This window comes from Trichoplusia ni, chromosome 4, assembly GCF_003590095.1.
Source record: "Trichoplusia ni isolate ovarian cell line Hi5 chromosome 4, tn1, whole genome shotgun sequence".
Taxonomy (NCBI): Eukaryota; Metazoa; Arthropoda; class Insecta; order Lepidoptera; family Noctuidae; genus Trichoplusia; species Trichoplusia ni.
In genome coordinates, this window is record NC_039481.1 from 8,215,895 (window position 1) to 8,229,022 (window position 13,128).

The 13,128-nt window shown below is 35.4% G+C and overlaps 1 protein-coding gene across 1 annotated transcript in view; it reads left to right on the top strand.

Moving 5' to 3' along the window:
* LOC113492897 (protein takeout-like) overlaps positions 1-7,556 on the top strand; it is a 13,684-nt gene extending 6,128 nt beyond the window's left edge. Inside the window, exons 3-5 of the mRNA XM_026870613.1 lie at positions 1,329-1,477; positions 3,481-3,614; positions 6,651-7,556. Coding sequence (XP_026726414.1) covers positions 1,329-1,477; positions 3,481-3,614; positions 6,651-6,949 — 582 coding nt within the window. The 3' untranslated portion in view covers positions 6,950-7,556. The remainder of the gene's footprint in view (positions 1-1,328; positions 1,478-3,480; positions 3,615-6,650) is intronic.
* The last annotated feature ends 5,572 nt before the right edge of the window (positions 7,557-13,128 follow it).

Sequence of the window (13,128 nt, forward strand, 5' to 3'; positions counted from 1 at the left end):
TCTCTCAGACAAAGCTTGTCAGCTATGAAAGGGGCTGGTGGTTAGTGCTGTGACCCTGGTTCCTATTGGAGCTTTCTGGGAAAACTAGACTGCGTTACAGGGTTATAAAAGCTTTTGCCTTCCACCCAACCCTAAATATATATATAAAAAAGCAAATCAGATGATAGTATCTCTAGATGATTCTAAAATTATGTTATTGAAACAAAAATTATAACGACCTTGTCTAAAACAAGGAGGATTAATTGTAAATATTTGCTTTGCAGTGAATTTGAAAGTATGTCATTGTCAAGAGTTTCATCAGATCAGACAAGTATGTCAAGAGGAATCGTGAGTGTAAAATATGTAGCTGACAGCATCGCAGTACACATCGCCCTTGCTAATAAAAAAGTTTTAAATAATTACTTGCGGAATTAGACTATACTCAATACTCAATATTTTTATTATACTCCATGTGTTGGAAAGGTGTTCATAATTAGTGTATCTATTATGGACCCTGAAGGGCACGGCAATGTAGAAGAGAAGGATGCTAATTTTATTCAGATTTTGTATCACTGATTATTATTATTCATAAGTACTAACAATCCTTAATAATTATATAATTATACCCCGATAATTCCGCGTGAGAGAACCGTTATAACCAATTACGGACTAAAAATGACGTTATGATATGACTCTGGTCTAGTGCTTTTGGATTTTAATATTGAGCTATTATCAATGCAATTTAATTACGACCTGTCATTTGCTGTGTCGATAAATTACGTTTTTATATAAAATGTGTAAAAGATACTATTAAAATTCTGAATTGATCTTTGTTTGATGTCCGTCCTGAATAGTAATAGGCTCATCTTCATGAACCTCAGGGTCTCATACACTTGGCATTCCAGGGAGACTACGTAATTCCAACAAGACTTATGTAGATAAAGTTATAGTCATCGTTAATTGCAAAGTAAACTTTGTTTAAAGGAACTACAAGTGTACATAAACATAAATGTAATGTTATTATTTTATTCCCGCTTCGGTATTGGATATTGGACTAAAAATCAGCTGTTTCAGTAAATAAAAGTTTTAAGTTATAGAGCATTCGCTCTGCTAACGGATAATTGGAACAGAAACCGACGCGATGACAACGTCATTTTCCCAGTTATTAATGTAACAAATCTTAAATATTTTTCGGTTTACATGTTTTCCTTTGGAACATGAAATATTTTTTGTTTGAAGATTAAGTCAGTTAGACTGGTATTACTGATATTGAACCTATATAAAGGTTCCTATATAATAGTTTGTTACAAGGTTAAGAATGTAACGAATGAATGTATCTTCGGTTCCAGGGCATCCCGGAGCTGAACGTGCCCGGCATTGAGCCGCTGAGCCTGGGACAGATCGCGCTGGCCCGCGGGCCGCAGGGCGCCAAGCTCACAGCCGTCGTCAACGATGTCAAAGTCCGCGGACCTAGCAACTTCATCATCCAAGAACTTAAGTAAGTGGTACTAATGTTATTGTGGAACATGACTATCACCGCCGCAATAGGACTGTTTGCAGTTATTGCAGAGACGTAGAGCGGAGTAGGCTTAATGCTATGTAGGAAGCAGTTATACTTCAGCAACTGCAGCAGACTATCTTTAAGAGGAGGTAATAGGTAGACTGTATGAATGATTGCAACGCAATGCCATAAACCGACACAATTCAGATTTAGTCACTAAGAGTCTGACACTACCCATTTCCTCCCCCTAAGAGTGTCTATGAGGCCCCTAGTCCGGGTACTCTGCTTAAGTACTAGAACTTGTATCACTTTTCCTAATTTTATTTGAAATTCAGTATTTAAAATCCGGAGATAGTTTTTTTTTTTTTATATCGTATCTATCAGGCATTCTCATTCATTATGAGGATGGAAACTTAAATCAAGTTTCTGATAATTTTCCGCTAAACTATCCAACAAAACCTCTTTCTACGCAGTCGGGTAGAAACAATAAAATGAAGTGCACGTGCGCTTTAATTTTGAAACGTTGATGATAAACGTGCGGGCAGCGGAACGTGACGGCACTGGCATGCGTGAAGCTGGTCCAATCACTATCGGCTGGTCAGACCAGTACATAGTGTAAGAAGTTATAGGAAGGAGTTCGTATGTTAATAGGGTAATTGACAAAAAATCCCCGTTCAGTCCGTCAGACAGATTTTCCAAAAAAAAAGAGAGTCTCTAGAGTCTTTTATATAATCTTATGGTCTTTTATGGATATAAATGGTTTACAATATGGTCTTATAATCATATCAATAGTTTTTCAAAAACTCTTTGTCTTTTTATTTAATTCAAAGACTTTAAAAGCAGGACATCACATTAACAATGTTGACAAAGCGTAATAATATGCAAGACGTGCTTAAAATAACAACAGTTGTTATTTGCTGACATCGCATTTGTTATTCACTTGCTAAGGTCAGAATTAATTGTATTATCTTAATGACCTTATCCAGTTGAATGATTCATTCATGAGTGCAGTTTTATTTGTAACTTTTTTATTTTATACTGTAGCACTACTCTATGTATTGTGTGTGAATAAGATATCGTTCGGTTTCGAATATTAAATATTCTCTGGTAGTCGTTATCCGGCAAATGCCTCTTAGAGAAAGAGCTTGCATCACACGGCTCAATCTAAGAGGGTAAATTACAATTCTTCAGATATAGCGACCGATCTTTCCTTATTTGGCTGCACCCGATAGAGAGCACAATTGTATATGGAAAAAGTTTCATCACTTAAGTTCAGAGTATTTAAGTATTGATAGGAATTAAGGACAATTTTATTGTGATAGTCGTCTAATTAAAAACAAAAATTTATTTCATACACAATAAGTTACTGATTACACATATATTACGGGAAGTTATTGTGTATTTCAGCACCTTATATAAACGCTTCCCGGCGAGTACTTCCAATGCACAGATTGGTAATGCTTCCTATAGTTCGATTAGCCTGGTATTAGCTATCAAGGACAGTACTAAGAGAGAGTTTCAGTCAATGAGCTGGTAAAAATGTATGATGAAATTTGTGAGTGATTTTTATGTGTAATTGTTGGAGGAAACTGCTCATATTAAGGATAAATTGGACCGTAGGTCGTCGATCGCAAAAAATCATCTTCCTACAGCTATTAATACTAATGCTTCCTGCTTTTTTCATCACCACCTTTCTCGTAAAAAATGACTGATGATGAAACCTAAAAATGGTAGACGATGAAGTCAGAAAATATTCGCGTGACAATATATCATTTTAATTTAGACAATATAAACATAATATAATTTTAATTTAACAATAAGCGCCTTTGGTCCTATTGACCATGGACTACTAGGAATAAAAACTAGAACGTCATCCCAAACTTTCTATAGAAGAACGTGTAGAATACGTGACTATTTTACCTTTACATAATTAGCAGAAACGAGAGATACTTAACCATAGTACTTTTATCACTTTCAATACTTCTTTTATCACTTTCCAGGTCTGATCTGGACAAGAACAGGTTCGACTTCAAGCTACTGCTGCCGAAGCTGGACTTCGCGGGGAAGTACAAGATGGACATCCAGGTGCTGCTGCTCCGGCTCCAGGGGCGAGGGAACATCACGGGGACCTTCCGTTAGTATTCATGCTGTTATAAGTCTGAATAGTGTTCAAGGAAAACTGATCAAGGATGTCATATGATGCAATTAGGCGCAGACCGAAGGATTCGAGTTTATCCAGAAGTGTCTGGTCAGTGTCAGTTAGGGATATCAATAGCTATATAAATGCTATGAGTTCATCGTATGCCGAAGGCATCGGGTTTAACCGTAAGTGTCTGGTCAGCATCAGCTAGGGATGTCAAAGGAACCCCTGTTACGCTATGAGTTCATAAACTGGATTGTTGCCGTTTTGGAAGTGGGACAGGTCTCGCTTTCATATGAGTTCTGGTTTAAGAATTCATTAGAAGCGTAGCAAGAGTAAATATTTCGGAGAGGGTGTAAGAAGGAATAATTTTTCAATGTTAAATGATACTGTCATTGTAAATTTTTAAGAAAACGCTTAATCAAATACGCAACATACTGTCGATCGTGTGAATATTCAAGCACGAAAAAAGTTAATATGAAAAGAGCAACAAAAACCGTCATTCGTTTTGTTCTAAACTACAAAACGAGAATAACGAGTACAAACTTGTTCGAAAGACAGCCATTTAACCGAATCGAGTACAATCGATTTAATCGATTAAATAACCACATGAATCGATTTTATTGTTGTTACATCATCACATTTCTATGTCAAGATCATGCCACCGTTTTGATAACTGAAAATAATATTACTCAATCGATTTTATTAAGAAAATAATATATAAACTTTACAACTGTCTGAGGTTTGAAACAGAACAAAGTTTACAAGATTTTGGCATAAACAAACAAAATAGCGAGAACATTGTATTTTTTGTAGAAACGCTAATTAATCTCCCGTTTTATTCTGTCTGATCAAAGATTGTAGCAACTGTGAAAGCTGGACCTGGTATTACATGGTCCAGCTCTCTTCTACATTTTTTTCCCGGATGGGAAATCATCAAATGAGTCCTAACGTAGTGGGTTGAGCCGAAGGAAGAGTCAGACTTACTGAAATCCCTCCCACGTTCCTTTTGCCTTATGTGTACCGGGGCGCAGTAACCGTTTCCGACAATCCCGCTGTCTCTTCCATAACTGGTATATTCCTACTTTAAGACGTGTTTGCAGACCCCTAGTATTACTTGCACAAGTTGCAGTAATATCAGTTTGTTGAACCGCATTGCATAGTGACGTACACAGCGTGCGCTCAGTTTTGTACATAACGTGGCGTCATATGCATTGCGGTCGAGACCGGTCCAATTCACAGACGAATACGGAATGCAAGTAATAGGTATTTGCATTAAATGCCATCGAATTTTCTGTTATCTCTTGGGGTTTCTCAAACCTTCAATGTTAAATTACATGCGCAAAGACACTCACTTGCAGATCACCCAAAAAAACACTGTCGTGCCATGTCTCAAGGGGATCGACTCTTGTCACGTTTTGCATAGGGAGTGTAAACCAATCGGCTATCTGAATATCCCAAAAAAAGGTGTTTAAAAGAAACGAAAGCCTTTTAATGGTACTAGTATAAGTTGCGAAATTTCACCTTCACAATGGCAAGCGTCCCGTTTTAGGAGTTCATAATCTTACAAAGAAGTATGACCCCAAACTATGACTTTATCGATAAAACTTCTTTGAAATGACCTTTTTTAACGTCATTTGTTTTTCTCGTCCTTGTAGACTTAACTATTTTTCTACTAAGTAAATAGAATTAATGCACAGTAAATAACTAGGCAATAGTCATTTGCCTAAATATATTTACCCTGCCATGGTCACTACATTTTTGGTAGTGAAACAAACATGTGGTCACGACTCACATGTTTGTTTTTCTTGTGTGCTTTGCTGGATAGCTTTTACCTTGGCCTTCAATATATTTACTAGCCATACTAATAGAGTTTAAATATAAGTCAATATAAAAAGGTAGTTTTAATATAAATAGCATTTATATCAGCGGGCTTTTCCTAGATTACTATCACTATCGAAAAAGATGTTGACTGCAGCATACTCAAAAAAACCCACTTAAGCATGTTTTGAATCCGCTTCCTCAGATCAAAGAATAGTTAACCAGTTAAAACTTGAGCAGTTTAGGAATAACATAACCCAGTTCCAAAATGACCACGCTTTATTTCCAAATTTTTGTATTACGTACTGCTGGCAGCTTTGCTCGCCTGGATGTCAGTCGGTAAAAAGACATTATTTATCCCAGGTGTGTAATTTTATTACATTTTATATTTCCCGCACATCGTTTCCAGTTTGCACCGCGGCTCGCGCTCAGTTTACTAATGCGCCATGCAATATTTAGCATGGGTGTTAATATTACAAACTCGCACGTGCATTCTTACCGCGTTTATGTGTCACTTTATGTAATAACTTCTATTGATTATGATTACATAAAAATCATAATATTATTAAATAAATGGTAAATTGATTATGAAGCTCTCAGAGCTGGATAATGAGGTTATATGATGAACTAAGTAGATTGGTCCTAAGAAAAAATGCAATAATTAAAAACATTGGTACTGTTTGTAACTGACATGATGACCAAATTAAAAATGTAAAACTGCTTGTGAAGTTATGTATCTAAGGAAGCACTAATCTTATTAATCTTAAGTTCCAGTTGCATGTCCGTAACGTGATTTGCACTTACCTAACTGTGGCTTCCTGTATTATGCATCTAGTTCCAGATATTACTCATATTACTTAAGTAAGAAGACAGTTCAATTACGTAGAATGTGTATGTTGGTTGATCATTGATATGTTTAGATTATGAATGAAAATCAGGACTTAATTAAGAGAGTCGTCAATTGTTAAATTTGTGGCTTCGTTTTGGTCAGCCCATCATTTATGAAATTGTCAACATTTTCTAATGGGCTAACCATAAGTTCATAAGTGAAAACTCATAAGTTTAAATTTATTTTTCGGATTGGGTTGTAAGAATATTCTCAATCCATTCAAACAAGATGCAAACTAGCTTTACAACTCGTTTTCAACTATGTCTTGAATTTTAAATGACTAGAATTTTGTTCAACCATTTCATCTTTTACTTTTACAGGAGACTACGCGTGCAACGTCACAATGAGAGGCCACAAGGAGATCATTGATGAGAAAGAGTACCTTCAGTTCGATCCCTTCAAAGTCAAACTTCGCGTTGGTCAGTCCTCCATCTACCTGACCAACCTGTTCGACGGCGATCCAGTGCTCGGACCCGCCACCAACAGGGTCATCAACGAGAACTCACAAGTCTTCCTCCAAGAAATCAGTCCGGTCTTAGAGAAGAGCCTTGCAGACCTCTTCACAGAAATGGCAAATAAAATAACATCGAAGTTTACTTATAAAGAACTGTTTCCGTGATTTGTGGTTATTCAAGGGTATTTAGTAGGCTTAAGTTTGATTGTGATTCGTATGTTTGTTAGCGTAAGAATTTGCTCGTCGTTAACAGTGTCGAAGGCCTGTGTTAAATCCAAAAACGTTTTTAGGGTTGGATCTTATAAAATGCTTTATAAATAAAAGTATTTGCTCATCGATTCATTTACTTATAAGTCTGACTAACCGATACATTTTATAATTTCATTTTTAGTTCTTTATATGTCCATTGCCCTTAGTTTTCATACCAACCCTTTAGGAGTATTTTGTACAGAGATTCGTTCGTACGGTATTGATATTATTTGTAAGGTATTGGTAGATTAAGAGCTAAACTAAGATTGTAAATAAATAGTAGGCATAGTATTATTTAACAGTGATATGTACCCAGCGGACATTTCTTATGATAACATGAACGAAGTCATCACAATTACTGTTGGCTATGGATAGAGCGCTCAAACATCAATTCTTGTCCAGGGATTTATACGTTGGACAACATTTTATCTGTAAATAGAACTGTAAAATATATTCCAATATGTTTCATTTTATTAAAATTTCATCTATAATTGCTACTTTTGTGAATACGAATGATCAATTTTGTGATGTAATTTTTTAAATCATTTTCCATGTCAATAATCTGGTAAACTTTTATCATTGGCATATAAATGTATACATTATTGAATGTACGAAGCCTGTATATTTTTTCCGTATTTCCATTAACAGTGCTCATCCATACCGCTATCGAAATAGTTTTTATCTCGCTTGATATTGTCTGTAATATTAACACTGTGAGAGGACAATGTAAAATAAATATTTTTCAATGAATGTTCAATGTTTTTTTAAATCTATCCTCCGAATATACTCATTAGCTACTTGTAAATATAAAACATTTCATCCTTGGATCCAAATTGCTATCAATAAACTAAAACAGCTATAATTTTCGAAGATCTGTCATCCACATGCGATAGATAATATTTCCTAACGACATGGCGAGCGTCATTCAACAAGTATCGAATTTGTATAGGCCCAAGTATAAAGGAGAAAGCCAATTGTTTTCATGACTTTTCGAAAAGAAATCCAAATTACCAGCCTTACAACGTATTTCTGTCTGTCTTTATAATTATGATATAAACATATTTAAGCCTGATATAAAATATGACATATCAACAAAAACTGGTCCCATCTACTTAAAAAACGGACTAAAAAGGTCAAAACGCGACCCTAATGCAGGCTGAAAATCAGAAATCTAGAAAAGCATAGGTCAAAAATGGAAAAGTTTTTTCCATTTTTTAGAGTCGTGGTCGCAAGAATTTCTCCTAGGCAAATGACACTTATTTAGGCATGAGGGAGTTTAGTGAGTATAAATTAAATTGAGTTTAAACTTAACCTAACATAGCCAAATTAGTTTGTGTGATCAACGAACGGATTCTGGATGTTCTTCAATGGGTTACTTGCATGTTTGGGAAACCCCACGATACAAGGATTAAAATCCTTGAGCGAGAGTCGTTTTCTTAAGACCAAAACCAATAATCTTTCCATTAATTGCGACTGTAACGCCGCTTAGCAGAAAAATATATAATTATCATGAGGCTAAGTGACTGTCAGGCTTTAACTGTAGCGTAGCAAATCAAGGTATTATTTAATTCAAGCGGTATCGGTAGATGGCAGCAGTAACGTTGCTAATATTTAAATACAACACTTAATTGTTTTTTTATTATTTTTACGTTTAGCGTCAGTTATGTTTTGAAATTAGCATTTGTGTCTACCTAATTCTTCTTAATTCTATTTCGAATTGTTTGTTGACTAAGAATAATTTAGTGTAAGTATGTGGTTTACACTACCCTAACATATTTTAAGTTGAAGAATGGAAGTTTTTTTTAATTCACTGCTAAATACTTAAGTATTTCTTGTATATCAAACCTGATTCTCCGTGTTTCACATAACATAATAGTCTTAATAACATATTTCAATTTCTTACGGTGAACAAATAGAAAGGGCTGGCCAAGTGCGAGTCAGAATCGCGAAACTAGGGGTCCCGTAAAAATCAGAAGAGACCCCAAAACTAACATTAGGTAATAGCTCTTAAAAAACATCAATCATATCAGAATTAGGTCTTATAATAAAACCTATAATTGCTATAACCTAGTACTCAAACGCCGACCAAGCCCAACAGAACACTGGTCACTTAATTATAACTTTTAATTTCTCATACTTCAAAATAAACAAGTGTGATTAACATATATGATATATATATATTTAGAAGGTTGTCTTTCACAATGTCTGCACAGACATCGCAACGGCTTCTATGAAAGAACATTAATCTGAAGTTTTGCAAGAGGAAAAATACTTGTTTGTATTTTGGCATCGGCTGATGATATAAGCCGGAGGAATCGTCTTGGACGTCCATCTACTAATGACAAGGGGGGAGGGAGGGTCATACTCTTACTCACTCTCCCTGAACTGTCTTGCCACGTCTCCCGCGATTGGTCGGTGTCGGTGCGGCAGTCAGTTTAAGATAGCCTACTTTTGAGAGCCTACATAGCATCTGACATCAGATCTGACTGATCCTTTAGGAGACGGTGGTAGGCTCTCTAGTTTAGGATTATTAAAGATCCTTAATATATTTAAAATCTGTCAAGAATACCACCAAAATGTAATATTATTTGGCAATTAACTCAAATTCACGTGATGTAAAAAATAAACGGATGTTTTAATGTAGCTTTGTGATGTAAACCGGGCGGCCCTTGCGACACTAGGATGTTACAGGCTATTACTAAAAATGTTTTGCAAATGTCAGTGTAGTAACAATACTTGGTCACATATTGCAGAAGATTAATGGATCCTTAGCCTATAGATAGTTCAGTCATGATCCATATGTATTTAATATAGGTAATTAATTAATTGACTATACTATATTAGTCAAATGTATATGATAGGAATCGCTTTGATATAAGGAATAATTTTCCTTTGCGATAAAGGTACTGCATTCATAGTTGAGCATCCGATTTCTGCATGCGTAGATGAGTGAAATTGTCACGCCAAACTCGATCTCCGCGTTGGCCAAGCACTTAATGGTCCACGAATGCTTTTCTTGAGTCTTGCTGCTTGTGATTACAATGTTTGTTTAGGACTTAATTTGACGCTAGATGACGCCTTGTTTTTAAAAAGCTCTCACAACCGTTTTTTTTTTAAATTTGAATCCTTAATTGCACTGGCAGAAAACACACGACAAAAAACAATCAGGACCCATGGTAACAAAACAGCAAATAATAACAACAGTTACAAAGAAAAAAAATACTATAACATTAATGAAACGGTAACAAAAAATTATAAACAAATAATAAACGATTCTAATCGTGTACTAGCCACGGATATTGCGGGCCGATCTATCGCTTGGTGAGATAACCGTTACGTCATAATAATTGGCACTGATACCCAGCCGGTCATACTTTATGCAACAGATCACGGAACTCCGTTACGGTCGGACTGAAGCCGGCTTCCTTCATAAAAACGTTAAGGGTCAAAGGATTTAGAACTAAGGAGGTTATTAAAATGGGGTATCTAATAAGTGGTGCAGTAGTGCAGTAGTGCAGTCTTTTACACACATATTGAATGTTGAATAGGTAGTCTATGATCCAACCAGATGCTAATTGACATAATAATATAGACTTTATTTTGACCATGCAAGCAATAGCTGAAATACAAAAAACGTATTGTATACAAAAAATCAGTTTGTCTGGAAGTATGTTCCGGCTGAACCGAATTTAACGCAAATTTTATTGGAAGGGATGGTGATGTCATAGGAAGGTGAAAGTTAGGCTACTTTTTATTTGAAAAATTTAGTTTTTTTTAACTTCAAGCGGATGAAGAGCATACAGCTGTATATTTTTTTCTATGTTTAGATCTATCCCAATCTGTAACGAAAGTAGAGCATATTTCGCGTAGTTCTAATAGTACATGTGAGTGTATCTTACAGGCGTATCATATCCGCGTTGCATCAACTAATTACAAGCACTTGTGTAATCGAGTGGAGCATGTTTCCCAGCGGGTTCACTGAGCTGAACGTCACTTGTTGTGTGTACCATGACACTAGGTAAATACCAGGGCCCCGATTCTGCTATTTACAACGGTCGAGGAATAAATGGCAGTTGGATTAAATTTGAAAATAATCCTTAAGCATTTTGTTAACTCAAGAAATGGAAATTCATTGCATAGACTGTGTTTCGCACCGTACTGAATTTCTAATATGAAATTTGTGTTAGAAAAATGCTTAGAATAATACGTTTAAATAGTGCGAATTTAATCCAATTTCCAGCAATTCTTCGGCGATTGTAAATAACAGAATCCTGTATTATAGTACGCTAGGATGGCGAGGTTGCCTCATTTGTAAATTGCCTTATTAGCGCTGAAAGCTGGCAACGAGCGTGTGTGTCCTTGAAATGATTTTTTAACAACAAATGACAATCATTGAATTGGCAGAATAATAATGAATTATTCATATAAGTATATGTCAATAAAGGCGTTTCACAGAATAAGTGGAATATTTTTTGGATTAGCATGTGCAGCGAACTATAACAGAGGTCAATGGAAAGAGTACATTTGTTCATAATTTGTCACATCATGAAATATATAGGTTAATTTGTAAGTATGTCTATTTACTATATGACCTAGTGACTTTTTGAAAATTTAATTAGTTTTAAACAAGTTATTATACTAGATTCAATAATGTAATTGGTAATGCTTTCGATAGATATAACCTTTTTCGTAAATTACCAATTAGTAACTGACATGAAAACAGTACATAAGCATTGGTTTAATAGTAGGTTAGCATTATTTAAATAAAGCGTAAAAATGACTCTCTCCTTGTGCTCTAAGCACCTGAAGGAATTCTGCGGTTGTGGAGGAAGACAACGCTACACACGACGGGGTCCCAGAATTAATGGAAATTGGATTAAGTGGAATTGCCAATTATTGTGTTTTCAAAATGCTTAAGAGAATACGTCTTAATTCATCGGCATTTACAAGCAGAGAAATTTGGGGCCAGGCCTCATCACAAAAATGGCAGAAATCCTGCTAGGATTTCATGTCACAAGTACTGATCTCAATTTGAATTTAGAACACCGACTTCAGATGTCTGACATTATAAGTTAAGTTGCCAGTACTTTGGCTCCTTGCCAAAAACCTTGTCAGTGTGTACGATTGGCGGGATGCACATGAGAAGTTATAAAATGTAAATGATAGTGTTGTGAAAACGTTACCCCATTAGTGCGGACAAGAATTTATGATTAACTTGCACGTTGAAGGCGACAGAAAATAAATGCTAGATGCAAAATTCAAGGTTTATTTAAAGTTATTTTTAGGTCCTGATTTCATGATTTGAGTTTTCTATTTCAGCTGTGTATCAACGGTCAAAAATGAAATGTTATTTTTCAAAATTTACATGCTTGTTTCGTTTAGGTACCTATATTTATTTTTCGAGAACATATAGAGTGGTGAAGGGTCGGGCGAATCAACGCTGTTTGTTAATTACTTAATTGACCTTCATTAAGTAGTCTGTACCTAAAACCTTTTGTATTTTGTTCATTTTTGGAAAGTTTATGTACATCATTTACTTAATTAGTACACTAAAGGTAAACAAAGTCGGTGTGTTTTTTGTCGAAAAACATAACTCAAACAAAACAACAATAAAGACTGCCAAATCATATACATACCTGCCCCGTTTTTTTCACATTTTCCATTGTATCTTCGCTCCTATTAGTCGCAGCATGATGGTTTATAGCCTAAAGCCTTCCTCCATTAATGGTCTATTTAAAGCAAAAAGATTTTTTCCAATTTGGACCAGTAGTTCCTGAGATTAGCGCGTTCAAACAAACAAACAAACTCTTCAGCTTTATATATTAGTATAGATTTAATATGCATTTGTACAAAAAGACATTACAAACAAATCTATGTTTAACTTCTCTTCGTATCTTCACCAATAGAGTATAAGCTTATCCTATGCTAAATTTGTAGTTTCTTATGTTCAGGTAACTATTATGTGACGTCCTTTAAAGCCTCCTGGTAAACCACAAATCCCACGAATGATTGATTTCAATAGTTGAAAAACTATGTACTTTAACATGTAATTACAAAAATCCAAAAGTCCAAATCCACGGGGTATTTCCCCAGTG